The sequence below is a fragment of the Ambystoma mexicanum genome, chromosome 1q (assembly GCF_040938575.1).
Source record: "Ambystoma mexicanum isolate Mex_15411 chromosome 1q, UKY_AmexF1_1, whole genome shotgun sequence".
Taxonomy (NCBI): Eukaryota; Metazoa; Chordata; class Amphibia; order Caudata; family Ambystomatidae; genus Ambystoma; species Ambystoma mexicanum.
In genome coordinates, this window is record NC_090922.1 from 35,700,518 (window position 1) to 35,726,962 (window position 26,445).

A 26,445-nucleotide genomic window follows, 5' to 3' on the forward strand; every position below is an offset into this window, starting at 1 on the left:
AAAATCGTCTTGTTGTTATCCCGAATCTTTGGATTCAGCCAAATGGAGGCCCTCTCGCATTTAAAAGCGTCAAGGCCCAACAACGCCAACACTTCACTCCACTCCACGAAGTGCGCAAAAAAGCTGTCACCAACATTTTGTCACCAGTACCTCTCGTATTGGTGGTCAACAAAGCCTCAGGATCGAGCGGCGCATAGGCATTCGATTCCGCCATCGCCCAGCGGTCCAAGCCTTCATTCAACAACGGAAGAAAAGAATAAGATGAAAAGGCCAAGCGATAGGCCTTAAAGTCGGGACCCCCCAATCCACCCAGGTGAACAGGGAGCTGCAATTTCCATAAAGCCAATCTCGGGGGCTTTCTGTCCCATAGAAATTCCTGAACGAGACGGTTCAACTCATTCCAATAGTAATTTTTAATTCTCAAAGGAAGCATACTAGCCACAAAATTGATCTTCGGAGTCAAGATTCACCTTACCCCTTAATGAAAGATTGAGAAGAGACAATCTGTCCAGGTCCTTTTTACAATCATGAACCACTATGCACATGTTCTCATCAACCATGAGCGAGGCCAGACATGTCAACCAAACACCCAAATAGCACAGGTGCGTATCACACCACTTAAAACCCAAACCCCTGACTTGTTCTTTATCACAGCCGTTGGAGAGAGGCAAAACCATTGACTTCTGCCAATTAATCTTGAATCCTGAACAATCATGAAAATCTGCAAGCACCCGCATCAGTCAGGGAAGGGACACATCCAAATTCTGAAGCACCAACAAGAGATCATCTGCAGACAACCACGCCTTCTGCATAACACCCCAACAACCAACCCCATGTAAATCACGCTCATTCTTGACGCATATAGCCAAGGGTTCAATTGCTAAAAGAAACAACAACGGACACCCCTGACAAGTGCCCCGTTCCAAACTAAAGCTCTCTGAGATAACTCCATTAGTTTTCACGTCCGCCGTTGGATTGGCATATAAAAGTGCAACCCAAGAAACAAATTCCTCACCTAGGTTCATCTCCCTCAGTACAGAATACAAAAAGTCCCAGCAAACCCTTTCTCAGCATCAAGGGAAAGGACAGCAGCCCCTCAGTCCGCCGCACCAGCAATCTCCATGGTAAGTGAATTCTAAATTGTCAAGGTGGTCCATCAGCCTCAAAGGGTTTGATTTCACCATAGAACACAGGTCAGGTTGTAATCACCAAAATGCTGATGGCCTCTCCAGAAATTATGACCCACTGGATTAGGAGATTAATCCAGGAGTGGATTAAATCCTCCTGTCCCTTAGTCTGGGGTGGGGGGTGAGTGTTCAGGAGAATGATGATTTCTGTGCCAATTCCCTTCTACCTTAGAGACCTCCAGCTCTTTGGCTGGACTTTAGGATTTTTATCCTGGAGTGAGTGAGCCCTTTTTCTCACTCACATTTTTTTTTAATTCTATTTGGACTCCGTCAGACTCCAAAACCAAAAGAAAAACTCCATAGGCATCTTCTTTTTGCATTGTGACACAGCGCCCTCCGTGTAGTGTCAGAGAAAAGTCCTTTGGATTTCTCAAAGGTTTAAATACTTTCTCTTGGATAAACGACTGTTTTCAAGAGTAAAGTGAAATTGACTTTAATTACCCCTTTCTCTTTGTAGACCCAGCACACACTATCTTACATAGAGTGCTGGAGGGGCTACCTTCTCATGTAACATTTTTTATGTTACCCTTACTACAATTAATGGTTGGTGGCAGTGGTTTAATTTTCCTTCCATCATGAGTTTTTACCGTAGGCTGAATCCTCAGCTGCACTATTGCACCCAGGGGTGCCCATTTTGTCAAAATGGCCCTGATCATCTTTTTTCGCAATTTCCGGTTGCAAAGGTCCTTCTTGAGATTTACTCTGCATGCCAAACCAGGTTTGGTCCCTTTGTTCATTTTGTCTTTGGCAGGGTTCACTGGCGAAGCCTGCCTCTGTCTCCAGCGTGTATGGCATGTCAGTAAGCAAGTGAGGTTCCCAAAACTCCCTGTGCTTAGTCTCCTTGGTTACAGGAATGCACCCTAAGGTGATTGGCTGCCTATCCTTGGAGGCCAGCCACCCTGCTGTGTGAGTGACAGCTAGGCCTGCGAATGAATGAATGGGAGAAACTTGCATAAAAGTGAAGTCTTTTGCAAGGAAGGCAGAGTCGACCACCGGACGATGGAGCTGAAGAAGAAACTGGAAGAGAAGCTTGCTGCATCCTCCTGGACTGTTGGTTTGCACGGTGAAGCTCTGCTGCAGTGCTGAACCTCCGAATTTCTAATAGGCTAGAAAAGCCCGGAAAAGATGCCTTCTCCCCTTGGGTTGGTGGAATCAATCAGGCCCAAGACGAACTTGCTTAGCTGTACTTCTTTGCTGCTGCAGGAACCGAGTGCCAGGGGACAGGAACACCAGGACAAGTGCATCGCCTTTAAGCCAGACCCAAGCTCCAGGATGATCCTCTGGACACACTCGAAGCAGGACTAACCAAACCTGAGCCACCTCAAAAGAGTGCTGGATCCCAGAAGCAAGGAACGTCCACAAGGTGTACAAGAACCACGGTGGTGCTATTTGCGAGCAGCTGAAACTGCGAAGTGCCGCTGACCTGGAGTGTGCCCATTGCTGTCGCTGACCTTCAAACCGTGGTGCAGGGGTCCCCAGACGCTCTCCCTCTTGTCCCCACGACTGAAGCCCAGGAACAAAAGGATCTGCAGGACTACAACAGGAACAGAAGCCAGCTGGAACCTTTTCTTCAGACTCAAGGTACTGTAAAACTAGGGGTACTAACCTCTTGTTGTGTGTAGCTTGCTTGCTCTCACTGGAGACTTGCATTTGCGGCCCTTTGCAGAGTTGCTTGCAGCTTTGCCCTTCCCAAGCCTCCCAGCTTGTGGCCCAACGGTGCAGGAGTCCTCCAGACATCCTCCCTCTTGTCCCCATGACTGAGGCCCAGGAACCCAGGATCTGCAAGACAGCAACCAGAATAGAAGCCCTTCTTCAAACCTAAGGTACTGTGCTGACTAAGGGGTACCTACCTCTTGTCTGTAGCTTGCATCATCTCACTTGAGACTTGCAGTACAGAGTGGATTTCAGCTCTGACCCTTGCAAGCCTAAACAGCTTGTGGCCCAACAGTGATTCCTTACAAACTCTCTAAACTTTGTGCAAGACTTTTGTACTATCTAAAGAAGTGCCACAGCAGCCTAGACATTGTTCAAATGGACTGTGGCTGTCCTGGCTCCCTGTAGACTCTGACCGATTGACTTTGATTCCAACTGTCCCTCATAGGTGGTGCATAAGTTTACCTTGTATTGCTGGGAAAGATCTAATCTAGACTTCATTGGGAGATTGAAAAGTGTGCGCTGAGAACCTGTCAACCTTTTTCTTTCCCTAACCCCAGAAAGTATTAAGTATCAAAAAAGTGATGTATAAATGCCAATACTGCCTAGTAATCGAAGTCACCCCACGGTGTAGGAAACGTATTGTCAGCATCTATAAGGAGTACCTACTTGCTTATTCTAAAAATGAGAAAGTGGTATGAAGTGTATTTTGATTGTTGCATATTGCCCTTTTTTAATGAAGACTTATTTAAAACAGTGTTAAATAAATAAAAAAACTTATTTTACTAGAAAACCGTATTTTACTAGGCAACCCTCTCCTGCCTCCGAATCAAGCCGCTGCGTGTCTCGCTTTAGTGAGTCCTTTAATAGGGTCTCCAACGTTGGTTAAGCCTTCTTGTATCTTCCCTTCCTAGAGACCAGAAAGTATCCACAGGAACTTTTCACTACTGCTGCTTTTCAAGACTTTAAGCCTCTCCGAACTGCCTTTTAGCCAGGGTTGCGTTTTGGACTTCAAAAGACTTGCTGTATAGTAAAATTGCCTCTAGAACCCGAAGCTCCATTAGGATAACACTAACCAACTGATTTCCTTCCAAAAAATCACTATCTTATATGTGTATGCTGACTAAACGCAATGACTTACTTTGTGGGTGCGCGTTATTACCGATAGTATGGTAGACCTTAACAATTGTGCACGTTCAGCAACTACCAACTAAGAAGTGGCCTTTTTAAACTATTGTAAAGTCTGTTAGGCAGAATTGCATGCAGTACCTTCTGGGACCACCACATACAATTAGGACTATAGGTGTAAGCAAAAACCAACCTTTGGTAGAAGTCTGTATTACACAGTTTGTGGTAGCGAGCTGAGCAGCCAGGCTTACCTCAAGAGGGAATGCAAGCAGTACAAGAGGTTACAGAGAGGTCTTACAATTACAGTGGTTCAAGTACACTCAAGGCTTCTTGGTTAAACACTTATTTATTTATTAAATATACATTTAGAAAACATTCACTAGAACGAGGCAACTTAAAATTATATACAAATATACTTCAATACGAAACCAAAACGTTTGAGTAAATTAGGCTCCCCTGAAATAGGAGCAACATGGTATTTCAGTTACTTTGAATGGGAGTAAAAAGGCACAAGTTAATAGAATACATCACAAATACTTTCTTAGGCAGTGCAAATAGTTTCAGTTCACTAGAGGACTCGATTCAGTTCAATAGGCCTAGGCCAAAGTCAATTGACAGTGTCTTGGATAGTAAAGAGCAGTTCTTGTAGTAAACGGTAAAGTCTTTGCCAATGTTCTCCGAAGTAGTTTGTACGAAAAAGAATCATGATGGGTCACAACCCGATTAGGCCTGCAAGTTGGGAAAGTTACACAAACTTTCCCTGCGAGACGTAAGTTCTCTCAATCGGGCTGGCACAGTACCTTAATATGAAGAACAAGAGGCAGCAGAAGATGTTGGTTCCTGGCAGTTCCTGCAGATCTCACTGTTCCTGAGCCTCAGTCGTGGGGACAAGAGGGAGATGTCAGGGGACTCCTGCACTGCACTGGATCGTCAGAAAACGCTGACAAAGTGGAGTCACTTCAGTTCGAGTAGCTGTCATCAAGAATACAAGCTGGTGTCCTTCCCCCTGGTTAATCCTAACTAGTTCCAAGAATAGTATCCAGGTGGCTTACGAGTTGATTAGTCCCACCAACTAAGTTGTCCTTAAAGGGGCTTCTCTGTCGAGATGAACTTGGCAATTCGGAACTGCAGCAGGGCTTCACCGGGCAAACCAACGGTCCAGGAGTTGCAGCAGCCGTCCTCTTCCAGCTCGTCTTCGGTTATTTCGTTGCAGTGGTCGACTCTGCTTTCCAGTCCAAGAGACTTGCCTTTTAAACAGTTTTCTCCCTTTCATTCCAGCCTAGCTGCCACCCAGCAGGGTGGCTGTCCTTGCCGGACAGTCAGCCAGCCAATCACACCAGAGTGCATTTCGGTCTCCTAGGAGACTAAGCACAGGGAGTTTCGGGCACCTCCCTCACTTCCTGCCCACCCCAGACACTCAGACACCAAAGGCTTAGAAACAAAGGGACCAAACCTAGTTTGGCGCACAGACAAACTCTAGAAGGACCTTTCCAAAAGGAAATGGCAAAAAAAGAAGAGCGGGACCTGTTTAAACAAAGGGGCTTAAGGCGCCATCTTGAAAAACATGGCTCCCACGATTTTTAGCTACCAGTGTTAGCGGTCATGAAAAATCATGGTAGTTTGTTGTAAAACCACTGCCACCAGCCATTTCGATAGAAAAGGATAGCATGTGACTGCTACATGAGTTTCTAGACACGGGATACTAAGTAACCTCTCCAGCACTCTATAGGAAGATAGTGTGTGCTGGGTCTAGGAATTTAAAACAACTAGTAAAGTCAAATTAACCTTACATTCTCTGGGAAACAGTAGTTTATCGCAGAGAAGGTATTTAAACCTTTGGGAAAAGGCTTCCCTTTGTCACTGCATTGAGGGTGCTGTGTGACACAAATAGAAAAGATAATGCCTAGGGAGTGGTTTAAAACTCCATAACCAAAGAAAATAAGCACAGAAAAACAATTAAAAAGTACTGATTCCCAAAGTTCAGTAAAAGAGCTGGGGGTCTCTAATATAGAGATGAATTAGCACATTTATGAGAATTCTCTTTAACACAGTCTACCAATGTGTGTTGATTTTTTTGTGGCAAGTATTTAACAGTGACTCGTGTAAATATAATAAATCTATATTTTACTATACATTTATGTCTAAGTGTTTCTTTGATGTTTGTTTGAAATGTATTAGGCGCGCCAGACCCGAAGGTATCAAGGCGCAAGCATTAAGAAGTCATACAGCTTAGTACAAGGTTACATAGTTGCAAAGGTAACAAGGGTAATGGAGAGACATTTGAACTAACAGTTGTGCAGTATATATACAGACAGTAACAGCTATGTACAGGCAATAACAGAAGTAGAAAATATAATCTTATATATAGTAAATGGTCTGGGCATGCTGACTCATTTAGGATTGTTCGCTATGAGCCATATAATCTGATTTTGCCTAAAATTTAGCAAAGGTTTGGTCCATCCTAAGTGAGCTCGGTAAGGAGTTCCACAATCGAGGAGCTTTAACTGGGAAGCTAGTTCCCCAAATAGTGGATAGTTTAAAGCGAGGCACCTGGAGGCAGTTGGAATTTTCTGCTCTCAAAGATCTAAGAAATCTTTCTATTAGGTATCGTGGTGCTTTATTATTGAAGCATTTATAGGTCAGGGATGCTGTTAGTCTAATTTTCTACTGAGTGGATAGCCATTTGTGCTTTCTTCTAGTGTCAGAGATGTGTTCTTTCTTAGAGATACTAAGTGCAGCTCTCAGGGCATTGTTTTGGAGAAACAATGTATTGGCTCCAATGTATACTGCGTTGCAATAATCTAGTTTGGAGATAATAAGAGCTCTCGCTAAGATCATGCAGCTGTTAGATGAGAGGAATTATTTACCGGCTCTGGTTAATTTGCATGTCTATGCTGTAGAGGAGGCTAGGGAGTTTACCTGTTTAGTAAACGTTAAGGTGGAATCTATGTAAAAACCTAAAGTTTTGACTTCCTTGGCAACCTTGATGAGGTTCCCGTCTATGATAAAAGATGAGTATTCTGTACTAAGTCTAGTAAGAAGTAATGTAGAGCCCAGGATGAGAAGTTCAGTTTTGTCATCGTTCAGACAGAGGCCATGGATGGCCATCCATGCCCGAATGATACTGAAGATTCTGTTCACCAATACTAAATCCGAGCTATAGTCCACTGTAATTGGAAGGAGGATCTGGGTATCATCTGCATAGTTTGTGTAGGTAATACCCAGATGATCCAGATCATCAAACAGGGGCTTGGTGAAAATATTATACAGGGTTGGAGAGACATAGGAGCCCTGGGGCACCCCGCAGGCGATGGGGATGGGGTCTGCAGCTGCAGATGGCGAAAAGACTCTCATAATTCGGTCGCTGAGGAAGGATTGTATCCATGCTATAGCCTCACTGGAAAAGTGGGCGGCTGAATCCATGTGGCTACATAGAACATTATGATCCACTAGATCGAAAGCAGCTGACAGGTCCAGGAGGAGGAATAGTGCTAGTTTGCCATTTTCTCTTAGTTTGTCTATTTGGTCTTTAAGATCAATGAGAGCTGTTTCTGTACCGTGTAATGGCCAGAAACCAGATTGGCGAGAGCCTAGTAGTTGGTTAAGTTCTACGAAGTTCTGGATTTGGATATAGGCAACCTTATCTAGGATCTTCAACAAAAAATGGTACAGTAGTGATAGGCCTGTAGTTAGTCGGGATAGAGGGATCTAGTGTTTGCTTCTTAAGGAGTGGGAGTACCCAAGATTCCTTAAGGTTACTAGGTATTGTGCCAGTTGTGAAGGAGCTATTAATAAGTTTGGTAATGAAGGGTGCTAGATCCCTAGCGGCGTCCTTAATGAGTTGTGCCGGACATTGAACACCATTACAGTTAGAAGGTTTGAGACCCAATAGAAAACTTTCTCGACCTCTATAATAGAGACTTTAGTAAAATGGAATTGAGTGGCGTGTTCGATTTTAGGCAATACTGTTTCGTTGGAGGGTATCACAGGAGTTAGTGATGCTTTCTTTATTGCTATTTTACTTTGTAGGTTGGCAACTTTGTTGGCAAACGCATGCTGGATATCAGAGCACCATGTTTTATCTTTGACACAGTTGTCTTGGGAAATGATGGGCGTTTCTAGCTCTTTTAGAATAGAGAAAAGCTCTTTCGTACTAGAATTCGCTTGTGCGATTCTGTCGTTATAAGTTTGTTTGGCCAGGAGAATATCCTTCTTGTACTGGGAAGAAATATTGATTTAATTTATTTTCCGTGGTGGGATGAAGTTTCCAGGCGTTTTCGCATTTCCTTTTATCTAGTCTTAGGTTTTTCAGCTGAGGAGTGAACCAGTTATGTGCATTACTAGCTAGGTTCAGTGTATTTACATACAGCTCACATCTTCCTCTTAAGATAAGCCTGCTCTGCTACTAGTAGTACGGAAAGATACTAAGAGTTGGGGATCTACAAACCACTGGGCTATCTTACTTAAGTTTTACCTCCAAGTGGGACTTCAGGAAAACTTCCCCAACACACCCATTCTTCAGAAAGACAGCAAGGAAAGAGCTGACTCAAGTGAGTGCTCTGTCCCGATGAATCCCCCCACTGTAACTGAGGCAGGCAGAAGTACAGACTGGAAACTGCTTCAACTAGTCACATGAAAACTGGACATAGCACTTATTACATGTTGGGCCTAACTGTGCCTCTTAATAGGAATTGTGAATCACACCATACCTGTAAGTGGCATATTGTGACTGGCCATACATTGTACTGGTCATATGGGGAACGCAGATATCATCTAATTGACATGTGGGGCTGGCCATAAACATTACTGTCTAGACTCTAGACAGTATTCTTTTTTCTGGCCATGTCGAGAATGCCTTGGACCATTGGGGAAAGGTATTTTTGTTATTGATAACACTACAAGTATTACCAAAGGCAGAGGCAGAAAAGTACTACTTTAAGCTCAGGGAAAAATATGAATAAACAGATATTGGATGTACAAAAATAAACATGGAAAAATACAGAAATGAAACTGAACAACCATAAAACAAGGAACTTCAATTATATTCCCAACTACATCACTGTAAAACATTTAGTGAAATACCTGAGAGCAGCGTCTCTGTAAGATCCATCAGATCGTGATAGTCTGCATATGCCATGTAGAACTCGCATGTTGTAAATTCTGGGTTATGGGTCAAGTCAATACCTTCATTTCTGAACTGTCGACCAATTTCATACACTCGGTCGATGCCTCCAACTACCAGCATCTAAACAGCAAAAGTAAACGTCAGGCCCCTCCAATAGTAAACAGAAACACAAATGCCTTTGGATAGTAATGAGAGCAGGAAACATTAACTAGGGCTTCCTGGACCACCCACAACCACTAGGATTACAGGGCACAACATAGATTCCATGGTCTATTTCTCACCTAGTCCCTCTGACAAACTCCCGCGAACTCTCAACCCCTCCGAACTGCAGAGTAGAGGGAAAGTGCTCTATGTGCCTCATGAAAGGTCCCAGGACGACTCCTACGACCAATTCCATAATTGGCATGTTTAAATACTGACCAAAGACTCCTCCCGTGGAAGATTATTTTATTTGCTTGCAGACATTTATGCAGACATTTATGTTTGCATTTTCTTTAATTCATCCCAGATGAGCTCTGAAGCAAATGTTTTGCATATTTAGGGAAACCAGGTGACTCCATGTCACCAGGAGACCACTTCTGAGTCTTGGGCTGCCACTTAAATTAATTCAGAGGGTTCTTGGTGAATGCTAATTGAATATAATATTCGGTTATATGCCTTTCCATCAAAAATATTTTCCATCAAAACTTTTCCATTGAAAACATTACCATCAAATCACTTAATATAATAAAAGTGAACATTCATCGAAACTGTTTCATCAAAATGAATGGATGGTAAAGTTTTCAATTGAAAATGGCTAATACTACACAAGAGGGAGTTGTCCAGTGCTGAAATCGCTCCCTCTAACTTGTGTAATGTCGGTGAGTGCACTTGACACTAACTTTATTTTTTAATACACCCCCACCCCCCAACCCGAAATAAAATAAAAGTCCACAGCCCAGTCGTCCAGTGCTGAAATATATTCAATACAGTTGCAATGTATTTCAGCACTGGACAGCTCCCTCCAACTTGTGTTGTGTTAATTTTTTTTATTGGGATGGGGCACCCCCCCAAAACCCATGTTTACAAAACTGAACCCTTCCCCCCACCCAAACATCAATACATCTATTTTTTAAAGATCCATAGAGACTCTTGTAATGAATGAAAAAAATGTCAATGAATATTCATTTCGATGGAAAGGTATTTCAATCAATACATTTCAATGGAAAAAGTGGATCTTTTTTCAATGGAAAGACTGCATACCATAATGTTCTTTTGAACAGGATATGGACGATTGGTAAAACCAAAGCCTAGTGTCGGAAATTTGAAGTCACAGACATACAGTAATATGGGCACCTAAACATAACAGAAATAGATTGCATTTAAGGGCTGCATAACATTTAGGAAAGGCTGTAATTTAGGTAAGAAGGAAGGCAGCTAATGGACAGGAGTATTTTAGGTGCCTACAAATAAGTGCTGACCACCTCCATGCTCCTCAGTTCTCTTGCAGAGCAGTTGCTTTCATGCACACACAAACAACTCAAAAGAGCTGGATTTTGAACACTGCTCCATGCCTCGTCAGAGATTGGTTCTACCTCAAGTAGAATAGTCACACTCTTCTTGCTATAGACCCCTCCGAGAACTTGGCAAGTTTCATAGTCCACACTGAACTCTTCTCTCCCCCCCACCCCCCTAACAAAGTACCAGGCCCTATGGCCCCTTTCTTTCCAACCGACTTCAAATCTTGCTAATCTTGTGTTTTCCTAGTGCAATGCTACTTAATGTTCCTCTCCCCAGAGTTGCATGGTCCTGTTAATTCCCACAATTGGCACGGCCCTTTAGGTTACTTCTCCTCTCACATGCTACCAGAGTGTTAGCATCTGTAAAATATTCCCCTCGCTGTTTTATAAAAGAGCACATGTTCTTCCTGTAAAAAACAGTACTCCAGAATGCCACATTGGTCCTTCTGTTAAAACATATAACAGGGGTCCCGCTTTCCTACACCTCACAGGTTGAGTGCCAGAGAGACACTGCTTTCTACCATCACTCTAATTTCTGGTTTTCCCCTAGCAGAATGCCAGGCATTTCCAATATCTGTTACTTCTATTAGGATACCAATAACATTATTCTAGCTATTGTTCAAGAACAATGTTAATGCCTTACCTTGTGATATAACTCTGGAGCAATCCTCATGTACAGGTTCATGTCCAGTTCATTGTGGTATGTAATGAAGGGTTTCGCGACAGCACCCCCAGGGATAATGTTCATCATAGGAGTTTCAATCTGAAAATTAGAAAGGAACAAGGAAATCAGAGAAGAGACCTAACAATATAGCTCATACTATGTTTAAAAAAAAACATACTTTCACCCCTCTGTCCATTAGCCCTGCTTTCAGTGCTGTTGTACTTTTCCCTGATTTGTACCCGTTAGGGAGAATTCTCATTCTGTGCCAATTCCCTTAAACCTTAGAGACCCCCCCCCTCCCCACGCAGCTCTTTTGCTTGACTTTAGGACTTTTGATTTTAATCCCGGGGTGAGTGGAACCTTTTTCTCACTCTCTCATGCATTTTTTATCCAATTTGGACTCTGTTTCTTTTGGTTTTAGAGTCTGACAAACTCCATAGGCATCACCTTTTGTATTGTGGCACACAGCACCTTCAGTGCAGTGTCACAGAGAAGTACTTTGGATTTCTCATAATGTTTAAATACCTTATGTTGGGTAAACTATGGTTCCCAAGAGAAGTAAAGTGAAATGCACTCTACTTAACTGTTGTAGGTACAGTACACCCCATTTTACGTGGAAGTACTGGGGGGTTACTTAGTAGCCCCTTTTCCTACCTACTCATGTAAACAAATGTATGTCACCCTCACATCTTTTTATGGCTGGTGGCAGTGGTTTAAATTTTCCTACCATTCTGCATTTTTACCGGCGGCTGAATCCTCAGCTGCAGTATTGCACCCATGGATGCCCATTTTGTCAAAATAGACCGTCTTCTTTTTTTGCCATTTCTTGCTTGTGAGTTCTTTCTTGGGTTTTACTCTGTGCGCCAAAAACAGGTTTGAACCTTTTGTTAGTTTTGTTTTTGCCGGGCTTCAATGCTGAAGCCCGCCTCCAGTATGTCTGGCAGGGCAGGAAGAGAGGGAGGTTCCCGAAACTCCCTGTCTTTAGTCTCCTTGGTTACCTGAATTCACCCAGTGCCAAAGGGCTGGCTGGCTGACCTTGGAGGACAGCCACCCTGCTGTGTGAGTGACAGCCGGGCTGTGAATGAATGGGAGAAACCTGCATAAAAGGAGAGGTTTCTTGAACAGAAGGCAGAGTCGACAACTGGAAGAAACATCCGACGAAAAAACTTCAAAGAAAAGCTTGCTGTACCCTCTGGGCCGTTGAACTGCCCGGTGAAGCCCTGCTGCACTGCTGAAGCTCCAACTTTGTATCGGCTAGAGAAGCCTGGAATGTGCAACTTCTTCCCTTTATTAATTTATTGGTTATTCATATCACGCTTGTTAGGCAGACTTCTCGAAAAAGGGAAAAGGGTTAGAGACCTCAAGCTCTTTTACAGGACTTTTTAATTTCTAACCTGGAGAGTGTGAGCCCTCCTTTCTCTCACCCTCATGTATCTTTTTTGTGATTTGGTCTTGGTTTCTTTTGACTTTGGAATCTGAAACTCCATAGGCATCATTTTTACATAGTGACACACAGCACCTTCAGTGCAGTGGCACAGGGAAGTCTTAGATTTCCCAAAGGTTAAATGCCTTCTCTTGGTAAAACTACTGTTTCCAAGAGCAGTGAAGTGAAATTGACTTTGCTTACATTTGTAACTTTCTAGACCTGGCACACACTAATTTACCATAGGGTGCTGGAGGGGTTACCTACTATCCCCTCTGTCTAGTTTCCATGTAACATGTTTATGTTCCCCTTTCTACAATTAATGGCTGGTTGCAGTGGTTTACTTTTTACTACCATTGTGTGTTTTTACCGTGGGCTGCGTTCGCAGCTGCAGTAAAGCACCCATGGGTGCCCATTTCGTCAAAAAGGCCCCAGTCTTCTTTTTTCGACATTTCTTGTTGGAAAGGTACTTCGAGATTTATTCTGCACGCCAAACTAGGTTTGGTCCCTTTGTTCGTTTTGTCGTTTCTGGGATTCACGTGTAAAGTCCGCCTCTCGCTCCAGTACGTCTGGCAGGGGCAGGAAGTGAGGGAGGTGGCCGAAACTCCCTGTGCTTAATCCCTTTGGTTACAGGAACGCACTCAAAGGTGATTGGCCGGCTGGCTGTCCGGCAAGGAGAGCCACCCTGCTGTGTGATTGACAGCTAGGCTAGAATGAAAGGGAGAAACCTGCATACAAGGCAAGGCTTTTTGGCTTGGAAGGCGGAGTCAAGTCCCTGTTTTAGGTGCACCGGGGAGGAGACAGACGAGATGCTTCAGCACATATCAGCGCCTCCTGGTAGCTCCTCCTATGAACCCTTTTTATTGGCTTTATACATACACTTTCTTACTATGTACCTATTTGAGCTTCTAGATATACTACATGTTATTTTATGAGCAAGTGTATATTTTCATTGTACCAGTATGGTGTATGCTCTGGAGGCAACTATAGGGACTAATCTTACTTCGTGGCCAGTTTATCTCCTCCCTTAAGTCGGACCCCTGCAATAGCTACCATTTTAGAGTTTGGGCTATCTTTAGGTTAGAACGTTTTTTAAATCCCTAAAGAGATCTTCCTAACAAAACACCATTGTAGTCAATGTTGGAACGTTGGGGGAGAGGGGGGAAACGATAATACATTTTTTTAAATTACCTTTCCTAATATGCACACACGCTTGTGACCAAACAGGTAACCAAAGCACCGCCTCTTTTCCGCATAATCTTACAAAATAGTCCACAAAACATGCTCATAAGACAAACGCTTTACAGTATACAAATGATTTGCCAGTGCAAGCTATTGGTAGTGTCCTTTTCTATCGCAGATCGAATATGTGGCAGTGAAAACGCAGGTTTACTTCCATTTCTGATAAATAGGGCATATTAGTTGTCTGAAACAAGCGGCCCATTCATTTTAACAACAAGGATGCATCTGGGCTGGTGATGACAGTACCTGATAACTTAGAATCAACATCATAAGAACACAAAGGGCCTATGATGCAGTTGGTGATGAGAACAGTGCAAGTGGGTAGCAGCATCCTTAATACTAAGAATTGTACAATTCATATGGTTTACCTTTGCCAAGCACACATGACACTCTTTTTTACCCATAATTCCAGACCTGCTCAGTGAATCCAAGACCCATTGGCAAATTCGACCAGTTATGGTCATGGCTGCACTGGTAAACACAGCTTCATTGTGGAGTCTCACTGGACTCCTAAACCCTTTTTGCCCGAGCACAAATTTGCTGCTGCAGCCTACAGACATTTGAACGGTCACAAATAGATGCAAAGTGCAACTGTGTCTAGCAGACAGACCTGCTCTGAGAAAGATTAACGGCTGCCAGTTGGGCCCATTGACCCAGGGGTTTGCACGTCTACCACGGACACAAAGACATTGCAAGCAAGAGCCTGCTTGCAAAAGAGGTTGATGATCCAACAGAAAAAATAATTGCCACTTTCAATCTAAAAAAAACATTCTCCCCACACCCTTCCCAGGAGCCAGAGTTCGGAAGGCAGGAAAGGTTTTGAGAGTTGCTATTGGAGGAGCCCAGGTGCACAGAGCTGAGCAAGTAAGGAGAGCAAATGTCACATGGGTGTAGGGACTCATAGGATACATATACAAGCTCAGGTAGGTTCTCACCTCTAAGAATCCAAGGTCATCCATAAAGCGACGTAGATAGGTGATTATTTTTGCTCGGATGATGAACTTCTGTCGCACATGGTCATTGAGGATCAAATCCAGATATCGTTGTCGGAAACGAGTTTCCTAAATGGATGAAATTAAACAGTTATATTTTTCTATGATCTTTTATGGCCATAAAAAAAAATGTTAGGTCAATGCAATGAGTGGACAACTGTAGCTTGTGACCAGGTAATATATAGAAATTAAGGGTGGTTTAAGAAAGCAGGCTAAAAGATGACCGATCTTGGGCTAAAACACATTTTATTTTTGGACCACAACCTAACAAACATTAATTTTCCCGGATGTGTTTTGGGGTGCCCCTTGTACTGTTTTTACTAATTTGCAATATGGGAATGAGGAAACTAGATACAGAGGAAAGACAAGTATTTGAAAATAAGGTCCATCGACACACAGGACTAATAAAGGTTTTTTAACGGGTCACAGTGAAGGGAGCAGAATGGGAGGGAGTGGTAAAGGGCCGATATTAAATACGAATTGGACTACACATTTTGCTACCAGAAGTTTCAGGTCACATACTTTTGAAAGTGGCATTTTGTTACATTACCTTGTCCTTAAGTCCAAAGTGGAGGTGAGGCAGCATATGCAGGCATGGTGAAAGCAATGTCATCTCGATGGGTATGATGCTCAGTTCACCCTTTTTTGTCTTTCCAGGATTTCCTTTGACACCCACAATATCCCCTCGCCTAAGTTTGTTGTTTATTGCTGTAAACTCTTCCTCAGACTTGTAATTTCTGCAAATGGAGAAAACAAACGTCGCCTAAGCAATCTCAGCTAAAACGTGTTCCAGTAAGATCATAAATGTACAGTTACTCTCCAACGTGAAGCTCTTACATGAAATTCCTGCAGTAAAAAATATACAACATCCACTTCTATGCCCATGAAGTTGAATGCATGCTCTCCCATGAAGTTGGATGCATGCTCTATCAAAATATCACAGCTTCATCACTGTGAGACACCTGAAGGTGTCTCACCCACTAGTCCCCGGGGATCTGTCATCCAGGTGGCCAGGACACAGGCATCGCTTTGGATCCAGTTCCTGAGGGTTAGGTAAGATTTTCGCAGAACTGGTAAATCTCCCTGACCTGGGTCAACCCCAGACCTTTTTGCTTTAATAGTGGGATATTTTTCCTTAATACCTCAGTGAGTGGGAGCCTTTTTCCCCCACTCACATAATCTTTAATTCTTTTTATGGGTCTCATTTTTGTTGACTCTCCATATTGTCTTTTTAAAATTCTCCTCTTTAACAACTTATTGGCAATAAGGGCCTGTTGCTGGGTTGCCCTAGGGGCTCCCCTTTGAAGCTTCAGTCATCATTTGTGTCATTCTCCTTCGGAGACCCAACACATAGTCAGTGACTCTCGCTGGCTCATAGGAAGGAGCACTCTCCAACCCTTCTTTGATTAGGGCCAATGGACCTCTAACCCAATGACCATTGAGAAGCTCAAAGGGACTGAATCCAACCCCTTCCTGAGGGACTTCTCTATAAGCAAATCGAAGGCATGGCAGTAGAAGGTCCCACTTTCTTCTAAGGGGTTCTTCTAAAGCACCTATTGTGCTCTTCATAGTTCTATTAAACCTCTCTACCAACCCATCCTTCTGGGGATGGTAGGCTGTTTAGAACTTGTAGGTCACGCCACAGTTTTTCCACATGACCTGCACATAGTGGGACATAAAATTTGATTCCCCGTCAGAGATAACCTCCTTAGGAAAGCCTACTCACCCAGTCAATTGAGGAAAGGGTAACAAAAAATGTTACATGAGCATTTAGACACAGGGGATACTAGGTAACCTCTCCAGCATTCTTTTGTAAGATAGGGTGTGCTGGGTCTAGCAATTACAATGCTAAGTAAAGTCAATTTCACATTACTGCTCTGGGAAACAGTAGTTGATCTCAGAGAAGGTATTTAAAGCTTGGGAAATCTAAAAGACTTCCCTGTGTCACTGCACTGAAGGTGCTGTGTGACAATTTAAAGATGATGCCTATGGAGTTGGTTAGACTCCACAACCAAAAGAAACACAGAGGTAAAAACGCACATCAAAATACATGAGAGTGGGATAAAGAGGTCTCACTCTCTCCAGGTAAAAAAGTCCACAAAATCCAGCTTAAGTTGTTGGGGGACTCTAAGGGGGAGGGAATTAGCACATTTATGAGAATTCTCCCCAACAAACTTTGCCTGGAGTGCAGGAGGAAACACACCAGCCTTCTGCAGTCCTTAGCATACCTATGCATGCTCTCAGCTTCCTATGCATCATGTCTAGTAGCTGACTAAATATTTGCTTCAAATCCAGACCATATGTACACACATTTGCAGAAAGGAAGGTTGCCCCAACCCTCCAATCCATGGCCGTGTGACATTCAAAGAACTGGCAGTTGTCCAATCCTGGATGGCGGGGCAGTTTCCCCCTTATTTGTGACAACACACACTACAGGATGTGGATTAGGGTGTCATAAAGACTCCCATGCTGCCCAAAATTAATCAGATTCATCCAGCCTTCCATTGTGGGTTCTGTGCAGAGCCGCTCCAAAGGGTAATAGCAACTGTTAGGTAAAATTTTCATAAATGTGAATAATCTTCCTGACCTGTGTCAACCCCAGAACATTTTGCTTGGCCTGGTCATTATTTTTCATTGCCCCAGGTGAAGGGGAATCGACCCCTCACCTCCTGTCCCCCTCGGCCCCCACCTGGTCTTGTACCCCCTATGGATGAGCTTTTTATGTCGCTCCATAATGTGTGTTTTTTGGATTTATAGTTCCCCATAACCTTTGGCCTTAGGCTGGGTTGCCCCTTTTGGGCTTCTCTTTACAATTTCTCTTTGATTAGGCTGTAAAGTGAAATTCACATCCCCTTCACATTCCTGATCTTACTTACCTGGTAAAATGTATGTTACAATTGCAAGTTAACTTAAATGGCTGGTGGCAGTGAAAATACTTTTATGACTTTTAGTCATCACTACTTTCAAGCTATCAAATCAGCTGCTGTAATGCATAGGAGGGCCCCCATTCTGCTAGAATGCTGGGCACCTTTTTTTGCCATATATCGTTTGCTTGTTGCTTCTGAGGTCTTCGGCCATTCTAGGCGAGAACGACCTTGGTTGAAGTTTTGTCTTCGGCAGGAATCCCTTGTTTTCTCCGCCAAGGCTCCAGAGTGTCTGAGAAGGCAGGAAGCGAGGGAGGAGTCCAAAACTCAGCAGCCCTTTGTCTTTCACCTTGCCTGAAAGGAACCAATTGCCACTGGAGAGCTGGCTGTCATGATTGGACCGACAAACCGTTCCTTTCTGCAAAGTGAAGGGAGAGTTTGCAGAAGTTGTGCTGTAGTTCCTGATAAATACTCAGATCCTGGAAGCTGCTGACAAGTCGACCACTGGAACCAAATCCAAAGAGGAAGATGAAGAAGAGACCGCTGTAACCATTTCCAGCGAATGCAGAGCCTTCTGCATAACCAGAGCCTGATGTATCCCTTCCTTCCAAGTGACCAAGGGGTCCCGAATGCAACGTGTTAGGCGTGTTTCCCTGAAGTCCAACTTGGAGATAAGACTTTAGTAAGTTATCACAGTGGTTTGTAGATCCCCCAACTTTTAGTATCAGTCCGCACTACTCAGAGACCATGGAAGAGTGGCAGAGCAGTCAGGCTCATCTTAAGTGGAAGATGTGAGCTGTAGGTAAGTACACTGAACCTAGTTAGTAATGCACATCAAAGAAACACATTTATATTAAAATGTAGATTCATTATACTTACACAAGAGTCACTGTTGAATACTTGCACAATAAACCAACACACATAGGTATACTTTACAATTCTTTCAAAAAGCCACTTAGTTGGTAGTTGCTGAAAGCACACAATTGTTATAGGAGTTTGACAGTTCTACCGTACTATCTGTAATAATGCACACCCTCAAAGTAATACAGTAATTGTATTTAGTCAGCATACACACATGAAATAGTGATTTATGGGAAGGAAAACAGTTGGTTACCGTTATCCTAACAGAGCCTCGGGTTCTAGAGGCAGTTTCCCTGCAAAGCAAGTCTTAAACCCAAAATGCAACCCTAGCTAAAAAGGCAGTTTGGAGAGGCTTAGAGGCTTAAAGTCTTGAAAACAGCAGAAGTCAAAAGTTCCTGTGGACATTTTGTAGTCTCTAGGAAAGAAGATAAAAGAAGTCTTAGCCAATGTTGGATAGCCTGTTAAAGGACTCGCTAAAGGGACACAAACAGCAGCTTGAGTCAGAGGTAAGAGGGTTGCCTGAAAATCTCTACATGCACTCCAACGCTCTGGAGCTACTTTCTGGAATAAGGTAAGCAGTACCTCTTTCCCCCACAGTACCTTAGGTTTGAAGGAAGCGTTTGCGCTGGATGCACTGCAATGTTGCAGCTCTGGACCCGATCGCCGGATTCCTTGGTCTGATGACGAAAGGCAGGACTGTTAGGGAGAATTTTCATTTCTGTGCCAATTCCCTTCAACCTTAGAGATCCTGATCTCTTTTGCTGGATTTAGGACTTTAAATTTTAACCCTGGAGTGAGTGAGACCTTTTTCTCACTCATGTGTTTTTACCTGATTTGGATTTTATGTTTTCACTGTTTTTGGAGTCTGACAAACTCCATAGGCATCTGCTTTTTGTATGGTCACACAAAGCACCTTCAGTGCAGGGTCACAGAGAAATGCTTTAGATTTCTCATAAAGTTTAAATACCTTTTTCTTAAGTGAACTACAGTACCCCAGAATAGTAAAGTGAAATTGACTTTACGTGCCCCTTACCTGTTGCCTTTGTAGGCCCAGCACACACCATCTTATATGGAGTGCTGGGGGATTACTTAGTAGCCCCTTATCTTATTTTCTCATGTAACATTTTTATGTTACCCTCACTACTTTAAATGGCAGTGGTTTACTTTTTCCTACCATTGTGCCTTTCTACCGCATACTGAACCCTCAACTTTAATACAGCATCTGTGGGTGACCATTTTGTCAAAATGGCCCTGGTCTTCTTTTTTTCGCCATTTTCTGTCTTTCTTGAGTTTCACTCTGTGCGTTGAGACCGATTTGAGCCCTTTGTTTGCCTTGCCTTTGGTGGGCTTCAGCCCTGAAGCTCGCCTCTGGCTCGTGTGTCTGGAAGGACAAGATGTGTGGGAGGATCCCGAAACTCCTCTGTCCTTTGTCTCTAGGAATGCCTGAATGCAACTAGCCCCGATCGGCCCGCTGGCTGTCCTAGAGGACAGCCACCCTGCTGTGTGCCTCTGTCCTTTGTCTCCAGGAATGCCTGAATGCAACTAGCCCCGATTGGCCCGCTGGCTGTCCTAGAGGACCGCCACCCTGCTGTGTGATTGACAGCTTAAGCTGTGCATGAATGGGAGAAACCTGCTTAAAATTCGAGGGTTTTGGGACTACAGGCAGAGAACAGAAAGTATGGGAGGTGACCAAAACTCCCCTGAACTTTGTCCTGCAGTGTGCCTGCCAGTTTGGGCTGGGGGGGCTGGCTTTCTCCATTAGACAGCCCCTCACCACCCCCCCCCACCCCCAAGTTGGAATGAATGCATGCCTGGTGATTGGAGGGCCCTGACAGTTTTCCAGCATAAAAGACAGAGGGTCCTGGAGCAGAAACGCGTCGACCACTGGAACTGAAGATCCAAGGAAGGATGTCCGCAGCCACTTCAAGCGATCGCCAGGGATGGCTCAGTAACGGCTTCAGTCCCGACCTCAACTTCTGTGCAACAGGGAAGCCCTGAAGAGGACATCTTCCTTCCTTGGACTGGTGGGCCTAATCAGTCACAAGACCAACAGCATTTTGGACAAGCTGCGACCTCCACAGCCTGCAATTCCTCAAGGCCCAGGATCCTGTGCCATTTTGCAGTACAACAACTTCTGAAGCATTATTGTCAAACTTGGTAGGCATCTTTCTGGGCCTCCTGTGACTGAATCCCACTCCTGAAAGTCCTCTCAGCCGAGAGGAGGACCGAAAAAGGGCGCAAACTCCACCGCAAGACTACCGTCCTTCAACCGAGCCTTGAAAGATGCACCGAAGAGCCAGTCCTGCAAATATCTTTTGCTGGTGTCCCAACTGCACAAGTGCAACCGCCAAATCCATCACCAGTTCTTTTCTTCAGTCGCCAAAACCAAGAATCCTGGACCAGGGTCTGCTGTCGCCTCTCCTTGGGTACCGTTCTGCTGCACCATCTTCTTCACTTACAAGGTACTGTTCAACCCCCAATACTTACCTGGGGCCTGCTTTGTTGTTCCTGTGCTTTGGAGGGTTGCAGTTAAGCTGTTACTTGCACCCCCCCTCCCAGGCCTATCTTGAGCTACATTGGGGTGGACAACCCTTTGTGCTCTTTACCCAAAAAAAGGTAACAGATTCTCGCCTGTAAACTTTAAGAAATCTTCATAGACTCTGCCTTGTACACTGCCTACCTGCCTTCTCTCCCTCAGCCATTGGTCACTGGAACCCAGTGCCCTCCTTGGACTTTGAGAAACTCACCTAGGGTAGTGTTGTTCTTCCTAAAATTGGCTAAGTAGGAATTAAAGTTACAGAAGGTGTAAAGTTTTCATACTTTTCAGAGGTTTTCTGCTACTTTTTGTGTTACCGTACACATGTTCTAAAGCATTTTTATACTTTGGATATTGCTAGTATTCTGTGTTTGTACTACTGTGTGATAGTACCTGCCTTGCTTAAATGTTATTATATAACTTCTAGTGTGTGAGTGTTTCCTTGAACTACGGGAGTTCTTTGTGCCTCACTACAGCACTGCACCCTCCTAGACTAAGCCTGGCTGCTCAGCCATTGCTACCAAACCTTTGGGTAGTTCAGTCTAAACCCAATGGTGTAAACATGTTTCTTTAAAAAGGTGGGCGTTCTCAAAGTCTTGTCCCATATTGGATTTTACAAAAAACCTGCCGAGCGGAACACATCCTAGTGGCAATCCAGATTGCACCAACGCTCTTGCAGTTCAGGAAGGAACTCAATATGTACAGCACTCTTGCTTCAAAGGTAATTTTGCTTTGTATACAACCCAAATACAAAAACATTTTAAAAAGTTCTGTCAATACCTTGAGGTCAAATAAAGAATGAAAGGATCTTCAAAATATTGGTGTGGACAGCCCTCAAAATCACAGCCTCTGGTGGGTCTCACAAAACTCCAAGTAGGGGCTAACGGGCTGATAATTTGATAGCAACCCAAATGAGCAAGTCAGCTGCCAGGTACTCTCAGAAAGCACCGGGTGACAAGCTAGGAAAACTATAAAATTGGTCAGTGATTTCATGTCCAGATCCCATCAGTAGGACAGATAAAACTCTCATCAGGCCAAGAGTTTGCAACACAGATCAGCCAAAGCACCAGGAGACCATGCAAATGGAAGCAGAATATAACACATGATATGATACATAGACAAACAAAATCATACCATATTCTTTATTTAGACATTTATAAAGCACACCAAACCTGGGGGCATCTGGGCGCATAGCATACTGAAGTAGCATGACAGTTCGTAGCCCATAGTGGGGAGGTAAGGATGCACCATGGATTAGTATAACAGCCCATAATGACTGGAGCCTAAGACATGGTCTAAGTCAATACACTATACACCACAGAGAAGAAAGCCATAAGAAACAGCTTTGGGATTGTCTGGACGAGTGGTGCTGGTCCATTTAATCACATAAGGGTGATGCAGGCAGACTGGTAGTAGAAAGATTACACATCTGGGGTTCTGCCGTCATGTAAGGAGAAAGGGCTTCTGATTGATTGAGCTAGTTCACCCACGAAAACTGGATAGATTGCGTGTGGTTCCCCAAAACTTCAATGTGAAAGCTGGCCTTTTCCAGGTTGCTAGGAGAGATCTCTGTCCAGCACCTTTCCCGCAATTTTTATGGACCCCCAAACCTTTTGCTTTTATTTTTTCATCTGACCTTTACCTTTTAACAGTGCAGTGAAGCCTTCAGCTTCACAACAATGACTTTTGCTCATTTGTCATGGGGAAACTGACACGTTCGTCAGACTGTCAGTACTGGGAAACATTGTTCCCCTTAGTCGTGTTACATTGCTGCCACTTTTGGTAATTTGTTACCAATTTTGGTAATAAGATTACCCCTGCACCCATTCTTCAGAGGTCCTGGAAGAAACCTGCAGGAGCCTCATTTCCTGTCCAGCTGCAAGACGTGCAAGGAGACCGTGGACCCGTTGGAAGATTGCCCGTCAACCAACTTCTACTGTCGTCCTGGAAGAGCCTGGTCTTGTTGGTGATCTTCAGCAGTCCTGCGAAGGAGCTTCGACCCCTGGAGTCGAGATGGATATTCTCTCCACATCAGCCTGGAGTCCTGTGAAGAGCCCTCAGAAGTGCCCCAGGATCACGTAGTGGGGCTGCTGTTAGGTAGGAATTGGGGTAGTCACACTGTGAGACTACACAACACTTCTGCTTGCTATTGAATAACCCACCTTTTGGTATAGGTCTGTACTACACAAGTTGGTAGTGTGACTGAGCAGCCACATCTATCTCAAGAGGGGTAAATATGAGCAGTACAAATGAAATCCGTACATTCAAGTAACCCCTTGGACTCTTGATTGAACCTCAGAAGCCCACCACTAACTTGGTCCCACCTCACAAAACTGTGTTGAATTTTGGTGAAAGTTTTGGGCACAAGGCCCTATACATCTTAGGGATGGATATTTAAAGTTAGTGTTTTATCGCTGTGGAACTGTAGTGCTGCATACTAATACTTAACTTCCTTTACAGGGGTGTGTTACGTATTTTGGCCTACTCCAGTGATTGTACACATGTATAATTTATTTAGGTGTGATGATATTGCATGCCAGTAGTCATTTTTCATTTACATGGCCATGAATAAATATTATTTTTATTACTGGTTGTCTATGTGTGTTCCTTGACGTTTCACTATGTGCACTCATTGAGGACCCTTTAACAGGCTCCCGCCCTCATGAGACTTAGCCATGCTTCCTTGAACTGGTTTGGCTACAGCTCCCAGAGTTGCTCCCGTCAATAAACTACCTTGGACTTATATATCTATCCACCAGGTCAGAGTTTAGAAAATTGGTCTTAACGGAAGATCAAGCATACCGCCATTTATTCTTATGAAGATACTTCAAGGGGAGCCAAAATCATTAAAGGATTTAAATACATACAAATCAAAGTTAATGATATAAATATGGGTAAATATCCTCGGTCAATAAAGACAAGGCTGTTTTACGGTATGTAAAAATGACTAAACATGGATTTATAGGAAACTTATTTCATATCATATCATATTTAAAAGCCTCCAAGCAACCCTGCACACAGTCAAAACGTTCATCAGTGGTAGCAGTTGCCACTTGGTAATGGTTGTTTGTGCCGAATATTAAAGATGGGCCCTATGCGTTCCTACAGGGCAATGTCTTTCAATAGGGAAAAGTTCTTTTAACTTCCGTTGGTACTTGGCAGTTTATAACTGTGGTAACACAGTCATCAGACACCAACATTCCTCAATGGCCTAATGCTTTTCTATGAACCATGGGTTCAAGTAACCACTGAGAAAGAGTTTGGGCTACTTATGTGGGTGTTTGACCTGCTTCCGACAATCCTGTTTCTTAGGTTACCGGTAGAAAGTTTCTGGTAGTTCCTGATGTCCCAGGCTGGCCTCCAGTGATAGACAGCAACTTCCTATGCTAAGGGGAGTGGAAGAAAAATGGAACAGACATCACCCACATAGAAACTAAAATCTGCAGCGGCTGTGGTACAGTGGGACCAACTGGGTCCAGAAGAACAATGGTTCCAGTACTGGAGTCGGCGCAGTTAAAGTCCCACCACACTAGTAGGTATTCGGACACATCCTTCGGGGTGCAAACATCCCTTTCTTAGTTCCTTCCCTTGGTTGTAGTCTTGCTGTGTGTTAGGCAAGATTGTGTGCAGTACCCTTTGGGAGACTACAGCAACCATGTCCTCCTGCCAATAGGACCCCAACCTTTGGTATAAGTCTGTACTACACAGGTTGGTAGTGTGTCTGAGGAGCCAGGCTGATCTCAAGAGGGGTTAATGTGAGCAGTAGGGTTTTTACACAGATTCACAGTGACAAGTATTCAAATTAACTCTAACACTCAAGGTTTCTTGATTAAACAATTATTAATTTGACAGTGAGTTGAATAAGCCTTCTTCAGAAGGAAGAAATATACAAGTAACACAAAAACACACTTCAAAATACACCTCGTAGTTTCTCTAAAATCAGCAATTACCCATTTGGGACGGCACACAGCGGGTTCCTACGCCCTGAAGCGACTTAAATAACTAGGACACTGTGGACATTAACATATCACTGGAACATTTAGAGCAATACTGAGTTTGGTGTCAAAGAAAAGGGTTTGGGAATAAGACAAAGGTTAAACAAATATTCTGAAGAAGGCAAGTACTTTTGAACCATCCCAATGCAAAGTAAATTAACCCTTTCCTCGAGGAAAGTTGTTAGGCAATATTGTATGCAGTACCCTTTGGGTGCACTACAATAACGTTGACCTCCTGGCAATAGGGACACAACCTTTGGTATAAGTCTGAACTACACAGGTTGGTAGTGTGGTCGAGCAGCCAGGCTCATCTCAAGAGGGGTCAATGTGAGCAGTAACGTTGCGACGAAGTTTCACAGTACAGTTATCCAAATAAACACTTACACTGAAGGTTTCCTGATAAAACAAATATTAATTTATTTCACAGTCCGTTATATAAGCCTTCTTCGGAAAGGGAGCAAAACACTTAACACTTAAATATACTTCAGAACACACTGTCATCCCCAATGGGTGTCATTGGATTAAGAGAAACGGACACGTCCTACACCATCAGGTGACCTAAATAGCTAGGACACGACATTGATTGGTCACTGGTACATTTAGAGCAATACTGAGTTAGGTGAAAAAGATAAAATAGAGGAATAAAATGAAGGTTAATAAAATAACTCAAAAACAGGCAACTACTTTTCAACACCTTACCAAGCACAGTCAAAAGTAAAGAGGAGTCGATCAGAGAGCCAGGACAGCCAATGTTATTTGCACAATCTCAAGGGGAGCTGAAGATATTCTTTGCAGGTAGGTAAAAAGTCTTGCAATGTTTGTTGAAAAATAGAAAACTTGAAGGGCCACAAGCTGGGAGGCTTGTGAAGGGAAAAGCTTTAGCAACTCTGCAAGGTAACCAAGACAGGTCTCAACTGAGAGCAAGTAATGCTACACAGCAAGGGGTAAGTTCTTCTAGACTTTACAGTACCTCTGCTTAGAGGAAATCTTTCCAGCTGGATTCTTCCCGTACAGCTCTACAGAACCTGTTCCTGGCCCTCAGTCGTAGGGACAAGAGGGAGGACTTCTGGGGACTTCTGCTCTGCAATGGGACGGTCAGCGGCAGCAATGGGCAAACTTCAATTCAGTGTTTCCTCAGTGTTTCAGCTCCTGGATGTCCAGACGGGCCTACTCTGGAGTTGATGTCCAGGAGTTGCAGCAGGCGTCTCTTCCAAGTTCTTCTTCGGATTCCTTCGTCCAGTGGTCGACTCTGCCTTCCAAGCAAAAAAGCCTCACC

General features: G+C 43.7%; 1 protein-coding gene across 2 annotated transcripts in view; it reads right to left on the bottom strand.

Annotated features, from left to right (window-relative positions):
• The window catches only part of KARS1 (lysyl-tRNA synthetase 1), a 273,069-nt gene that overhangs the window by 175,324 nt on the left and 71,300 nt on the right, over positions 1–26,445 (bottom strand). For both annotated transcript variants that reach the window (XM_069635464.1, XM_069635463.1), the window contains 4 exons: positions 15,464–15,650; positions 14,857–14,982; positions 11,236–11,355; positions 9,051–9,213 (listed from right to left, as the gene is read on the bottom strand). In XM_069635464.1, the coding sequence (XP_069491565.1) occupies positions 9,051–9,213; positions 11,236–11,355; positions 14,857–14,982; positions 15,464–15,650 (596 nt within the window). The remainder of the gene's footprint in view (positions 1–9,050; positions 9,214–11,235; positions 11,356–14,856; positions 14,983–15,463; positions 15,651–26,445) is intronic.